Below are 14,119 nucleotides of genomic sequence, written 5' to 3' on the forward strand. Positions count from 1 at the left end.
GTGTGTGCGTGTGCGTGCGTGCGTGCTCGGGAAGTTGTGTGTGTGAGGATGGAGGGCGGCGTGTAGTCAACATTGCAAAATGCTACTGGTCGACAAACGAAGAAGATTGCAGGTCAGCCAGACCAAGAGACTCACTGCCACTAAAACCGGTAAGAATCTTCCCTTATTGTTTCAACGCTCCTCTCACACCTCACCGCGTTGTGTTGGTCTCTACTTATTTACCGGAGCATGTGACCTGTCTGTTTGCATACATTTGGATGCTTTAGTTCACAGCCTCAACATCAGAAGCCTAACCATCTCTGTAATGACAAATACCTCTTTCAGAGGTGGATATATTGTTGTGCTGGTCATTGTTTTACTCTGCTTCCAGTTAAACAATACAATTGAGATTTCTACCTCCGAAACGACATTTTTATTAAGTTGTTTGTTGAGGATGACTATCATGTTCCTTTTATTAAGGCTTTAAAGATCCTTTAATATCAAACCTGGCCTAATTTCTGCATAGCACTGAGCCTGTGGATTAACAGGCATTATCAAATCCATCAATAGGGATGGGGTAATCGTACCAGAATACAATCACGGGTCTTGTACGATCAAGAACCCACAATACTATGTGTAGCCCTCAAAATCAGTTCAATCAACTCAACACTTTATTAAGGAGCCAATGAAAATGGTTGTAAAGCAAAGACTTTAAATTGAAATTTGACAAGAGTAGAATTTCCCGCTGAACTAAATAGCCAAAAGTCGGCCCTTGGTTTATGATAAAAGTGCATTCCTGAAACAGACACAGAAACACACAAACAGACATCACAAACACGCACACGCACACACACACACACACACACACACACACACACACACACACACACACACACACACACACATTAGTCTCGTGTGTTTGCCATGGACTTTGCCCACAAATCCTGTGTGCTGAACACCCGGCAGCTTTAATCTCAGTACCCGTTTTCCGTCCGGATCAATAAACACAAGGTTTTGGGGTCTGGTTGACTCCACAAACTGTTCTCTGGTAAACGGAGGACGCCATCGTAATCAAACTGTTTCCAAGGCTAGTGCTAACAAAGGTTGCCACCTTATTGTCAAATATAAATCATCCAGGACATTCAATAACATAAACATCTATAATATCAATTCTGTAACATATTCTAGTGAGTGCATACGTCTTTGATTGGAATTCCTCATCCGATGCTAAAAGTAAACGGTCAAGTTAGCCGTTGCTAAGAGAAGGATTCAGTGTTTAAACCTGTGATTGGTTCTTCATATTCTAATTGATTTAATAGTGTTTCCATCTGCTGGACAGGATGTTTTAAATGTATCGTAAAAATGGTACAATAATGCGCAGACCAAAAATAGTGCCCCTTTATTTGCAGGACTGCCAAAATTCTAAACATAACAGGAGAAGCCTACCAGTTTTTCTGACTTAGCACCACGTAGCTTCCTGCTAGCCTAGCTCACGGTTAATCACATGCTAACGTGGCCACTCATTCTCAACCTCTCCAAGCCCTCGTTTCATTCCCCTGATGGAGATAAATCACGGATCTCCCATGGGAGCTGTACGGCCATCAGACCTTTTGTCCGACTCGTGAACAAAACCCTCCTCCGTTTTTGCATGTGACAAGATCTATGTGACATTTGTGCAGAAAAACACATTACCCCTGACGGCCAGTGTCAACCAGTGTCAGGGGATGAATGCCACTAACATGTCCTCCTCCAACACCCTTGCTTGGGGTGTTGTTGCATTCTTATCTCACTAGCATGGTTTCTCTGGAAGTCCAAGGAGAGTTTGAGGGAAGCAGCACACGTGCCTGGTTTAGCCAATAAAGCAATGCCGCGAGCCGCAAAAAAAACTGAACTCAAACATTTCTTGGAGATGTCCAAGTTTTGCTTTTGTTTTGTCACCCCTGTTTTTTCTATTGATATTGGCAGTTGTGTAACGGGCCTGTTGCAAAGGAACAGCTTATGGCTGCTATGATGGACAGATGTTTGTTTTGTGAATCTCATTCAGCTCAACTTTTACCGTAAGCAGTGGAGTTACTTTGTATCCACTTTCCCATTGTTTCTCTCTGCCTGTCTGTCTCGCTCATTTTTTTGTCCCTCTCACTCCTTCTGAGTGTCTGTCTGTGTTTTACTCACTCACTTTCTGTGTGTGTGTGTGTGTGTGTGTGTGTGTGTGTGTGTGTGTGTGTGTGTGTGTGTGTGTGTGTGTGTGTGTGTGTGTGTGTGTGTGTGTGTGTGTGTGTGTGTGTGTGTGTGTGTCTCTAGTAAATGGTCTAAGTGTGGGAGGATAACCTGAATCATCAGCCGTTTATGTCATATGACAGAGAGTGAGAGAGAGTGAGAGAGAGAGAGAGAGAGAGAGAGAGAGAGAGAGAGAGAGAGAGAGAGAGAGAGAGAGAGAGAGAGAGAGAGAGAGAGAGAGAGAGAGAGAGAGAGAGAGAGAGAGAGAGAGAGAGAGAGAGAGAGAGAGATCACTCTTAACTGTTTACAGTTATTAACCTCCTCCCCTCTGCGCTGATCCTCTGACTACCTTTCAAGCGCTCCCTAAATCTGTGTGTGTCCTAAAGGGGGCGAGGCTCACCCTGCTCACCCCAGTCCCCACACACACAAACACACATATGCGCACACACACAAACGGCCCTAAACACAAACGCACGCACACAGACACACACACACACACACACACACACACACACACACACACACACCACGCCATCCTCCCACGCAGAGTCTGAACACTGTCCAATATTAACCGGCAACACAAACAGACCGGCCGAAAACAAGGAGCGAGGGTAAACATGCACTACACACACACACACACACACACACACACACACACACACAAACACACTGGGCTGTTGTCCTCATGGTGCACACAAACGTGCACACGTACAGTAAGACATGCCGATGTAGTGTGGCTAGAGGGGTAGAGAGAGGTAGGAGTCTTTGGAGGAGGAGGACTTCTTAGAATGGGAGGGTGTCGCTTGGGGGTCAGTGATGCACACACACACACACACACACACACACCCCTTCTTCCTCATCCATCCATCTCACCATTCATTCATTCAACCATCCGTCCAGCCAAGGAATCCATCCTTCATCATCCACCCTTCTGACGTACCATCTTTCAAACCCTCCCTCCCTCCCCCCCTCCCTCCCCCCCTCCCTCCCCCCCCTCCCTCCCTCCCTCCCTCCCTCCCTCCCTCCTCTGTGAAGTGTGGGTCCGGCCCAGCTGTTTTGACCTTCGAGAGTCTCGTTTTCTCACCCTCTCGCTGACCGTCCCCAAAGACTCTCCCCTCTCCCTTCCATCCCTCCCCCCTCTCCTCCCCCTCCCCCCCACCGCCCCCACACGCCAATCCTCCCAGGATGGGGGGCGGAGGCGGGACCTCCCCACCACGCTCAAAACTCAGCTGTACTCTCTCTCTCTCTTTCCCTGTGTCTACGTCTCTCTCTCTCTCTCCTTCCCTTCCCTCTCTGTGGGTTGCTCTCTTTCTCTATCTGTGTGTCTCCCTCCCTCACTTCCTCCTCTCTTTTCTCCTGGGGGCCTGGGACCTCCACATGTTCCAGGGGGCCGATCTTAGAAGCTGAGCCCAGCGAGGAGCCTGAGACCTGGGTGCCGGAGAGCAGAGAGCAGCCCGGAGCCCCGCGGTCAGAGAGGACGTCAGAGTCAGGGAGACCGGTCAGTCTGGAGGTGTCCTTCTGTGTGCACGTGTTGTCCCCATGTGCATGTGTATGTATCTCGTCAATGCATGTGTTTGTATCCCGTGTGTGTGTTTGTATATTGTGTGTGTGGGTTTGTATACATTTTGTATGTATGTTTACATGTTTTACATGTACCCGTGTGTGTTTTGTTTATTGTGTGTGTGTGTGTGTTTGATAACACATCCACATTGTGTATGTGCTACGTTGCATGAGAGTTTGTGTGTGTGTGTGTGTGTGTGTGTGTGTGTGTGTGTGTGTGTCTCTCTGCCTGCTGGTCTGCATCTGTGGATGTATATATATACTTATTTGTTTGTGCCTTTGCACGTGCCTATCATGTGTATTCATTGATTCATTGTGCTATCGTTTTTCCACATGCCTGTGTGTGTGTGTGTGCGTGTGTGTGCGTGTGCGTGTGCGTGTGCGTGCGTGTACGTGCAGTACTTCCAGTGACAGTGACAGAGGCGTGTACGGGGGTCCAGATGAGGGAGTGGTCTGAGATGGAGATGATGTCGTCGGGGGGCTTCCTCTCGGTCCCGGACCCGTACGGCCCCCCCGAGCCCCTCCAGTGCTACGGTGAGACCCTCACGTCCCCTTCCTCTTCATCAATCCGTACAACAGTCCTTTATCCCTGAGCCCCCCGGCTCCACATTCTCTCTCTCTCTCTCTCTCTCTCTCTCTCTCTCTCTCTCTCTCTCTCTCTCTCTCTCTCTCTCTCTCTCTCTCTCTCTCTCTCCTCTGTCTCTCCATAACCATGTCTCTATATTTTCTCTCTCTCTTTTATATTGATTATTTACATGTTTTCAAGTTACAAAAAACTACTATTATAATAGAAATCGTCCTTCATTTTACATTTGAGACTAATGTTAAAGACTAAGCTTTGTTTACCAATAGCACAGTAAGCAAAATGGGTCAGTTTTGTAACCACTGCTTCAGTGGGAGAGCTGTGACGTCTGTTTCCCTGGGATTCTGACCAATGGGAACGCGCCTGGCCTTAGGCAACTTCTCAGAACCAGAAGCCCTTAGTGCGGGCAGACATGTTTATATTATCCCATACAGCTATCAGCGCACACTGTACCTCACTAATGATTACATATTATACTTTACACAATGTTTGATAGCAGGAGGATTTTCTGTCTACATCCACACATATTCTCCCATATTATTGCTCTTCGTCTCCCAAGAGATAAAGACTTATAAAGACTAATGAGGTGAATATTTGTGTTGATATATGAGCTGACAAAGTAATCTTTAAAACTATTTAAAGTTAACCATCCAATTTAATGGACAGTGATTTTGCATTGTAAACTCCATTGGCTGACCTAAAGCCCTTTGCTGAACTAACAGTAGGGGAGATCATTGGTTCATATCTCCTCTGACAACCTTGAGGTCTGGCCTCCAGCTTGCATTGTGAAGCCTGTGGTAGACCAGTGTCTACTAGGGGTTCCAACCCGCGGACCAAAGGTTCTTGGTTCAAGCCTGGGCGTCCCAGATCTACCTAGGATAGGCATAATAATTATTATTATTCCAAAATATAGAATAATAATTCTAATATGGACAAACAGAAAGAAGCACATAAGAATGTGCTTAAAGTTTCGTATGCATTTAAAAGCTGTCCGTTCGCACTCGGAGTCGCAGTAAGACACCGCGAAATCGGAATGTAAACGGGAATGTAAACGTTATGGACGTGTGTCGGACGTCAAGTGTCCCGGGACAATGGGAAGGGGAGCGTGACGGGACGCCATGTTTACCCCCCGGTGACATCATCATCTCTCTCTCTCAAGGCTGACAGGAGCTCGCCGTTTATTTACGACCTCGGAGCGATTCAATGAAACGGAAAAACATTCTTCTGAGGAGCTTCAGCCGTCCCTGCTGTTGTTTTCCCGAAACGCACGCACACAGAGACAAACACACACGCACACACAATCACAAACACACAACACAGAAAACGACAATCACAAACACACAGAGACAAACACGTGCAAGACCACACACACACACACACACACACACACACACACACACACACACACACACACACACACACACACACACACACACACACACACACAGAGACAAACACGAGCACACACACAATGACAAACACACACGCACACAGAGACAAACAAATGCACACACACACACACACGCCCACACACATACACAAACACACACACAAATACAAACACACACAGAAACACAAACCCACACACACAAAGGTTAACTATGCATTTGGTCCTAGTTGTAGGAGACGTCTTTCCAAACGAATGTTAAAGACATTCTCAAAAACATTCCAGCCCGCTGTTATCTCCATCCCGCATGACAAGGGGTCGGTAGTTAGCGCTGTGTGTTAGCGCCGTGTGTTAGCGCCGTGTGTGCGTAGCGCCGTGCGCGGCGTGCTGACCGAGTGCGGGGGGCCGGAGGGGAGGACCCCGCAGTGTTTACACAGCGCTTAAAATGGTTTACAAACACTGCTAGAGATAGAGCACCCCCCACGCTGAGACACACTCACACGCACGCGCACACACACACGGTCAGGACAGGAAACATCTGGAGAGGGAGAAAGGGTGTGTGGTGTGCGCATGTGTGCTTACGTGTGTGCATGATGTGGACTGAAGGATTATGTATAAACCGTATGAATTGATAGTGTATGAACAAACACACACACACACACACACACACACACACACACACACACACACACACACACGCCGGACAGGTCAGGAAGAGGAGGGAGCGATGAAGCACTTTAAAGGAAGATTTCCAACAGATTTTTCAGTAACATGATGATGATGATGAAGAAGACGATGATAGTCGTATTTTTATCTGGGTAGGGAAAAATTGCACCGGGAGGGGAGGGTGTTACCGTAGCAGCGACACCCGCAGACTCTGTTACCATGGTTTCAGATCAGGCAGCTAGATGGTGTTCCATCCAATCCAAAGGTTGGACCAATCACAGGACTCGCTCCACCTCAATCGAGTTGAGCACATTGAGATCAAGTCTCACGCCATGAGAGAGAGAGAGAGAGAGAGAGAGAGAGAGAGAGAGAGACAGAGAGAGAGAGGGAGAGGGAGAGGGAGAGAGAGAGAGAGAGAGAGGGAGAGGGAGAGGGAGAGAGAGAGAGAGAGAGAGAGAGGGAGAGGGAGAGGGAGAGAGAGAGAGAGAGAGAGAGAGAGAGAGAGAGAGAGAGAGAGAGAGAGAGAGAGAGAGAGAGGGAGAGGGAGAGGGAGAGGGAGAGAGAGATGGCTGTGGAGGTCCCTGGCGACTGTGTGAAGGACTCAGCTGGGTCCTGCTTCAGAGACCCTACTCCAGGGTCCCCTGTTTGTCGTTCGTATTTTATTCCATCCCCTGCGTCCAATAATATAACGGAACGCATGAGGTCCCACATGCATGACGTCAGCGTGTGCAGCGGCAGGGCCGGACTGAGGCGGTGTCTGGCAGCCGCCCTCAGAACACACACACACACACACACACACACACACACACACACACACACACACACACACACACACACACACAGACACACAGACACACAGACACGCAGACCCGGCCTGCTGCTGTTGTGCACCAGTTTAAACACTATGGTTAGACCATTAGAGTGCCCTTCATTCAGCCCTTGAACACCCATGTACCCTGAAGTCTGGCCTCAGGCCTTTTATTTATTCAAGTTAGGTCTTTAAAGGCATGTTTATTTATTCTTATTTATTCTTTTTGTTTATCAGCTTGATGAACCTCAACCACACTACGAACTGCAGTTGTCCTCTAGTCCTTTGAGCAATTTGGTTGTTTTAATCAGTAATACTTTTAAATGTTTTCATTTGAAAAACTCGAATTCTCTGGTCATCTCTAAACAATCCTCCCCCTCCTCCCCCCCCCCTCCTCCTCCTCCCCCCTCATCCCCCTCCCCTCCTCCCCCTCCCCCCTCCCCCCTCCCCCCCTTCTCCCCCTCCCCCCTCCCCCCTCCTCCCCTTCCTCCCCCTCCTCCTCCAGACATGCTGTCAGACCCCCTGGCCTTCCCCTTCCAGGAGCCGGACTTCCAGCTCCTCCCGTACCCCCAGCAGCAGTACCCCAGCGGCCCCGGGGCCCTCCCCTTCCACCACCTCTACGGCTCCACCGCCTCCCCCACCACCACCACCTCCTCCTCCTCCTCGTCCTCCTCCCCCTTCTCCTCCTCCCACCCCTGCCTCCCGCCGTACCAGTACAGCCCCCACTGCTCCGAGAGCCACTTCGGCCCGTTCGGCCCGCCGGCCCCGGAGGCCCCCCAGTACGGAGCCCCGGAGCAGGGGAGCGGGGTCGGAGCCCTGCCCCAGAACAGGAGGTCCCGGCTGGGCCCCGGTGGCCGGGCGAGGGCCCAGGAGGAGCTGTGCGTGGTGTGCGGGGACAAGGCCTCGGGGTACCACTACAATGCGCTCACCTGCGAGGGCTGTAAAGGTGAGAGGTTTCCCGTCCACCACGTAGGCAAGGCCACTTTATTTATATAGCACATACACGAGGCAGACTCAAAGAGCTTCACGTAGAAACATAGAGCAGACATATCGAGCAGAAAGCTAAAGCAAACATACAATACAATGAAGTAATACAATAAAATAGAAAATAAATGCAAGGATAAGAAATGAAAGTGCAATGTATTTAAGATTTAGCAGAAAGCTAACGCAAACATAAACGTTTTTATTCCTGTTTTAAAAGTGGTCAGAGTTGGGGCAAGTCTTAAATCCTCAGGGAGTTTAATCCAGAGATGTAGCATACGATTCACCGATGTTGCAGGTTTCTTCCGTCGGAGCGTGACCAAGAAGGCGGTGTACCGGTGCAAGAGCGGCGGCGGCTGTGAGATGGACATGTACATGAGGAGGAAGTGCCAGGACTGCCGTCTCAGGAAGTGCCGCGCGGTGGGAATGCTAGCTGAATGTAAGCTAACAGGGATACTACCTACATGTATGCTTGCTATCTGAGTGTTAGCTAACATTTGCTGCTGGATGCTAGCTAAATGTAAGCAGACTTTCAGGCCTTAAAGCAGGGGTGTCAAACTCATTCTCACCCCGGGCCACACAAGCATTATGGGTTCCCCTGAAAGGGCAGGTTGTAACTGTAAGACTATATAATTTAACTATTCCTTAAGATATTGCTAAATAACTGTCTCTGTGTTTGATTATTATTTATTCAAGTGTATAATATACATTGCATACTTGTACATGTAATTACACACATTTGAAAATATATGTAAGCAAGTAAGAAAATTGCTCTGTTATAATAACATAAATCCCTTTAATTTATCAAGTTAAGAAAACCAACATTACTTAATCAATCAAAGATCAAGTGAATAAAAATGAGTAACATTATCAAACATAAGTTATTACATGAACAGGGTACGTCACATCTCAATATTCTGAGCAACCTCTTTCAAAAACTGCTGGAACTGGCCGTGATCCAGGCCACACGCCTGTATCACTGCCATATAATGACCAGTTGACCGTTGTCATTTTATCCTCCAGTTCCAGAACCATTTCACACAGGGCTTCTTGGTGGTGAATGCAATGATAGGTTATCAGAGGTGTGTGGCAGAACTTTTCTGCATTTTCGCCATTCTTTTTAAGATCTTTTAGTAAATCAAAAAAGTAAATAATTTGAAGCTCCCGCGGGCCACATAAAATAAGGTAGCGGGCCGGATTCGGCCCGCGGGCCTTGTGTTTGACACCTCTGCCTTAAAGGCTGACAATGGATCCACGTCGACGCAACGCAAGGACCACGCAGAGGCTTCGACACAGTCGTGAACCGGTTTTCATGCTGCGTCGGGTTTTATTGAGTGGACCAATCACAGCCCTTGCTGCTGTGTCTCCTCGTTGGAAGGCTATCATTGTTGGGAGGCGCAAGTCCAGCCCTTGGGGTGAACGCAAGGAGGGTCCTTAAACCCCCTTGCGTTGCGTCGACGTGGAACCATAATCAGGCCTTCAGTTGTGTTAGCTAAAATAGTTGCTATGGTAATGCTAACTGATTGTATGCTAATGTTAATGTTGTCGAAATGCTAGCTGAATATAAGCTTAGAATAGGGACCAGTTGTAAGGGGTATGTTTAGGTAATGGGAGAGATAAGAGATTGTATTTGTTTTCCTTCAGGCCTGCTGACGGAGGTACAGTGCCAGTCGAAGAGGCTGAGGAAGGGGTCAAAAGGTCGTCTGGGAGGCCAGGAGGAGGAGGAGAGCACAGAGAGAAGCAGGGTCAGCTCCTCAAACAGGCTGCTAGCACAGGTAGCTAACATCAGCATATCCAATTACTAGCACAGGTAGCTAACAGCAGCGTATGCATTTGCTATCACAGGTAGAAACCACTAGCACAGGTAGCCAATACCTGTGCTAACCCTAACCCCTAACCCTAACCCCTAATCCTAACCCTAACCCTAACCCTAGCCCATCAGTATATCCATTTACTAGCAAATGTAGCCAACAGCTGCATATACATATACTAGCACAGGAAGCTAACAGCTGCATCTACATCTACTAGCAGAGGTAGCTAACAGAGGCATATTCATTTACTAGCAAATGTAGCGAACAGCTGCATACATATACTAGCACAGGAAGCCAACAGCAGCGTATCCATATGCTATCACAGTTAGCTAACATCAACCTTCATGTTCAACCCAAAGTAGCTTATATGAGCAAATTAATCTGCTAGCAATGGCAGCTCTCTGTCCATATGTGTGTATGTGCTGTGAATGTGAAGAAAAGGGGTAGGATTAAATGGAAAAGGGGTAGGAGTTTTATACTTCTTCCTACTCCTTTTTTCCTATTTTTTCCTTATTTGTGAATAGCCTAAACATTGTTTTTATTCATAAATTTTTCGTGTTTTTTATTTTGTTTTGCATTTTTGATAGGTTTGATATATAGAAATGTAATCAATTCAATTCAACATATGTTTATGTGTTCTGTGCCAGTCGCTGTCGTCCAGACTGTCCCGGGACCAGGAGCTTCTCCTGCAGAGGGTTCTGGAGGCCCACCGGCAGTACCGGGCGCAGGACGGGACAATCAGCCCGGTGGGTCACCTTTCACCTTTGAGGATGTTGTTTTTGAGATTCCGTAATCGTGAATTTGGTCGGGTTGATAAGGGTTCTGTGTAGATTATTTTGGATAGGTTTGGAATTCTGAATAGTATTTGTGATTGGCCACAGGGTTTATTACACACTCTAAAGGTCAAATGGGCCTCATTAACCTGAATGTTTGGAGGTAATGTCACAGAAACAGAATTTCAGTGAAACCACCATTCCCTCTCCTTGCATTTTCCTGCATGAGCAAATCCACACTCAACTACTTACAGTATGTGTGTTTGCTGCCATCTTATGGTTTGAATCCATCAATGATACTGTCTGGCTCTGCTGATCACATCCTATGATCGAGTCCAAAAAAAACAACGCTTTCAATTTAAAACAAACAACAAACCAGAATGTGATTTGTGTTTCTATGTGGGTGAAAGCACTAAAATGATAACTAAATGCCGTGTATCTTGCGTTCCTGTGTTGGTGTGGGCTAGATGTTTGAGTGGCCGTACGTGGAAGATGAGGAGTGTTTGTTGTACGGAGTGTCCTCACACTTACAGAGATTGCTCCAGTTCGCCAGGACGTTGCCGGGTAAGACGGAGTGGCGTAGGAATGGGGTGTGAACGAAACCAGGCAGCGGAAAGGCCTAGAAATGTGTTGAAAGCACCCAACCCTAATCATTGTTGGCCTGCTCAAGCATTCTTCAAATTGTGTATTTGTCAATAAGTGCCTACTTTTATACAGTAGTCAATGATGATGATTAAGACTGTGCGATGATATGAGATACACTGTATTTTATGATTAAGAATATCTGATAATATAATGAGGCACACTGTCTGTCATAATGATTAAGACAATATGATAATATAATGAGGCACACTGTCTGTCATAATGATTAAGACAATATGATAATATAATGAGGCACACTGTCTGTCATAATGATTAAGACAATATGATAATATAATGAGGCACACTGTCTGTCATAATGATTAAGACAATATGATAATATAATGAGGTACACTGTATGTCACGAAGACTGTTTGATAATAGTACAGTTACAGTGTTTGTACTGATGTGATGATGAGTCTCTGTGGTTCCTTCAGGCTTCGACCTGCTGGATGTCTCCGACCAGGGCACTCTGCTCTCCGCCTGCTCCCTAGAGGTCATGTTTCTGCTCTCTGCTCAACAGTTCTCCCATAACCGGGTCGCCCCCAGCCCAGGTAACCTCCCTATCTAGGTCTCCTATCTCCTACCTTTAGCCCAGGTAAGGTCTGCTATCTAAGGACCATACCTGTAGCCCAGGTGATCCACCACTCACTCAGGTGTGTTACCTGTAGCCCAGGTGATCCACCACTCACTCAGGTGTGTTACCTGTAGCCCAGGTGACCCACCACTCACTCAGGTGTGTTACCTGTAGCCCAGGTGATCCACCACTCACTCAGGTGTGTTACCTCTAGCCCAGGTGTTCCACCACTCACTCAGGTGTGTTACCTGTAGCCCAGGTGATCCACCACTCACTCAGGTGTGTTACCTGTAGCCCAGGTGATCCACCACTCACTCAGGTGTGTTACCTGTAGCCCAGGTGATCCACCACTCACTCAGGTGTGGTACCTGTAGCCCAGGTGATCCACCACTCACTCAGGTGTGTTACCTGTAGCCCAGGTGATCCACCACTCACTCAGGTGTGGTACCTGTAGCCCAGGTGATCCACCACTCATTCAGGTGTGTTACCTTTAGCCCAGGTGATCCACCACTCACTCGGGTGTGTTACCTGTAGCCCAGGTGATCCACCACTCACTCGGGTGTGTTACCTGTAGCCCAGGTGATCCACCACTCACTCGGGTGTGTTACCTGTAGCCCAGGTGATCCACCACTCACTCGGGTGTGTTACCTGTAGCCCAGGTGATCCACCACTCACTCGGGTGTGTTACCTGTAGCCCAGGTGATCCACCACTCACTCGGGTGTGTTACCTGTAGCCCAGGTGATCCACCACTCACTCGGGTGTGTTACCTGTAGCCCAGGTGATCCACCACTCACTCAGTTGTGTTACCTGTAGCCCAGGTGTTCCACCACTCACTCAGGTGTGTTACCTGTAGCCCAGGTGATCCACCACTCACTCAGGTGTGTTACCTGTAGCCCAGGTGATCCACCACTCACTCAGTTGTGTTACCTGTAGCCCAGGTGTTCCACCACTCACTCAGGTGTGTTACCTGTAGCCCAGGTGATCCACCACTCACTCAGGTGTGTTACCTGTAGCCCAGGTGATCCACCACTCACTCAGATTGAATCTTGTCTCAACTGTAGAGCAGTTTTTGTGAGTTTCGAAATGAAATGATCCTCACTGTACATGAAAGACTAAATAATAATAAACCTTTGTGTTTTTTAATGCCCAAAGTGTTTGTTTTTATCCTATAGCCCTCCAGCCTTTCAACATCTCAACACACCACTGGCTGAAGAGCTTGGAGACCAAGGAAAACAACTGCAGGACGTCACACAATTCAGGTAGGGAGATATATCTGCTAGGTAGGGCAAATATCTGCTATCTCTGTAGCACAATTATCTGTATTTGGAAGCTGTGTGTGTGTGTATGTGTGCGCTTTTAATCTGGACAGAGATAGTGGTGTTGTGTGTTTTGAAGAGTGGAGTTTATGTTTTGTATTTTCAAGGGAGGGGTTGTGTCTTGATGGTGTTTATTTAAAAGGTGTCATCTGGTTTAAAGTGTTATGGGTATTTGTATGTGTATTTAGCTCTATGTTACTGTTTTGTATTTGTGTTGGGTAAATATTTTCCGTACGTTTGTTAGTGCTGTCTGCTTTGGTCATTAATGTGTTATTTTGTATTTATGTGTTGTGTGTTTGTATCTATGTGTTGTATTCATGTGCCGTGTGTATTTATGTGTTTGTATTTCTGCGTTTGTATCCATGTGCCGTGTGTTTATATGGTGTGTGTTGATGTGTTGTGTATTGATGAGTGTATATCTATGTGTCCTGTATTGATGTGTGTGTACCTGTGTGTTGTGTATCTATGTTTCTGTATCTGTGTTGTGTATTGATGTGTTTGTATCTATGTGTTGTGTATCTATGTTTCTGTATCTATGTGATGTGTATTGATGTGTGTGTACCTGTGTGTTGTGTATCTATGTTTCTGTATCTATGTGATGTGTATTGATGTGTGTTTATCTATGTGTTGTGTATCTATGTGATGTGTATTGATGGGTGTGTACCTGTGTCGGCCCCCCAGAGCCCAGCGAGGACCCCCTGACCTCGGTACTCAGCTTCTTCCACAGCATGACGGCTCTGAGGGTGACGGACGCGGAGTACGCCCTGCTCACCGCCACCGCACTCCTCTGCTCCGGTGAGAGAGAGTGTGTGCGTGTGCGT

General features: G+C 47.3%; 1 protein-coding gene across 1 annotated transcript in view; it reads left to right on the forward strand.

Annotated features, from left to right (window-relative positions):
• Window positions 1–14,119, forward strand: part of nr1h5 (nuclear receptor subfamily 1, group H, member 5) — a 16,842-nt gene continuing 2,723 nt past the window's right edge. Inside the window, exons 1-11 of the mRNA XM_030351082.1 lie at window positions 1–149; window positions 3,583–3,694; window positions 4,156–4,290; window positions 7,706–8,146; window positions 8,480–8,620; window positions 9,826–9,956; window positions 10,640–10,738; window positions 11,233–11,329; window positions 11,842–11,958; window positions 13,155–13,241; window positions 13,980–14,093. Of these exons, the coding sequence (XP_030206942.1) occupies window positions 4,197–4,290; window positions 7,706–8,146; window positions 8,480–8,620; window positions 9,826–9,956; window positions 10,640–10,738; window positions 11,233–11,329; window positions 11,842–11,958; window positions 13,155–13,241; window positions 13,980–14,093 (1,321 nt within the window). The 5' untranslated portion in view covers window positions 1–149; window positions 3,583–3,694; window positions 4,156–4,196. The remainder of the gene's footprint in view (window positions 150–3,582; window positions 3,695–4,155; window positions 4,291–7,705; window positions 8,147–8,479; window positions 8,621–9,825; window positions 9,957–10,639; window positions 10,739–11,232; window positions 11,330–11,841; window positions 11,959–13,154; window positions 13,242–13,979; window positions 14,094–14,119) is intronic.

Source organism: Gadus morhua, chromosome 1 (genome assembly GCF_902167405.1).
Source record: "Gadus morhua chromosome 1, gadMor3.0, whole genome shotgun sequence".
Classification (NCBI taxonomy): Eukaryota; Metazoa; Chordata; class Actinopteri; order Gadiformes; family Gadidae; genus Gadus; species Gadus morhua.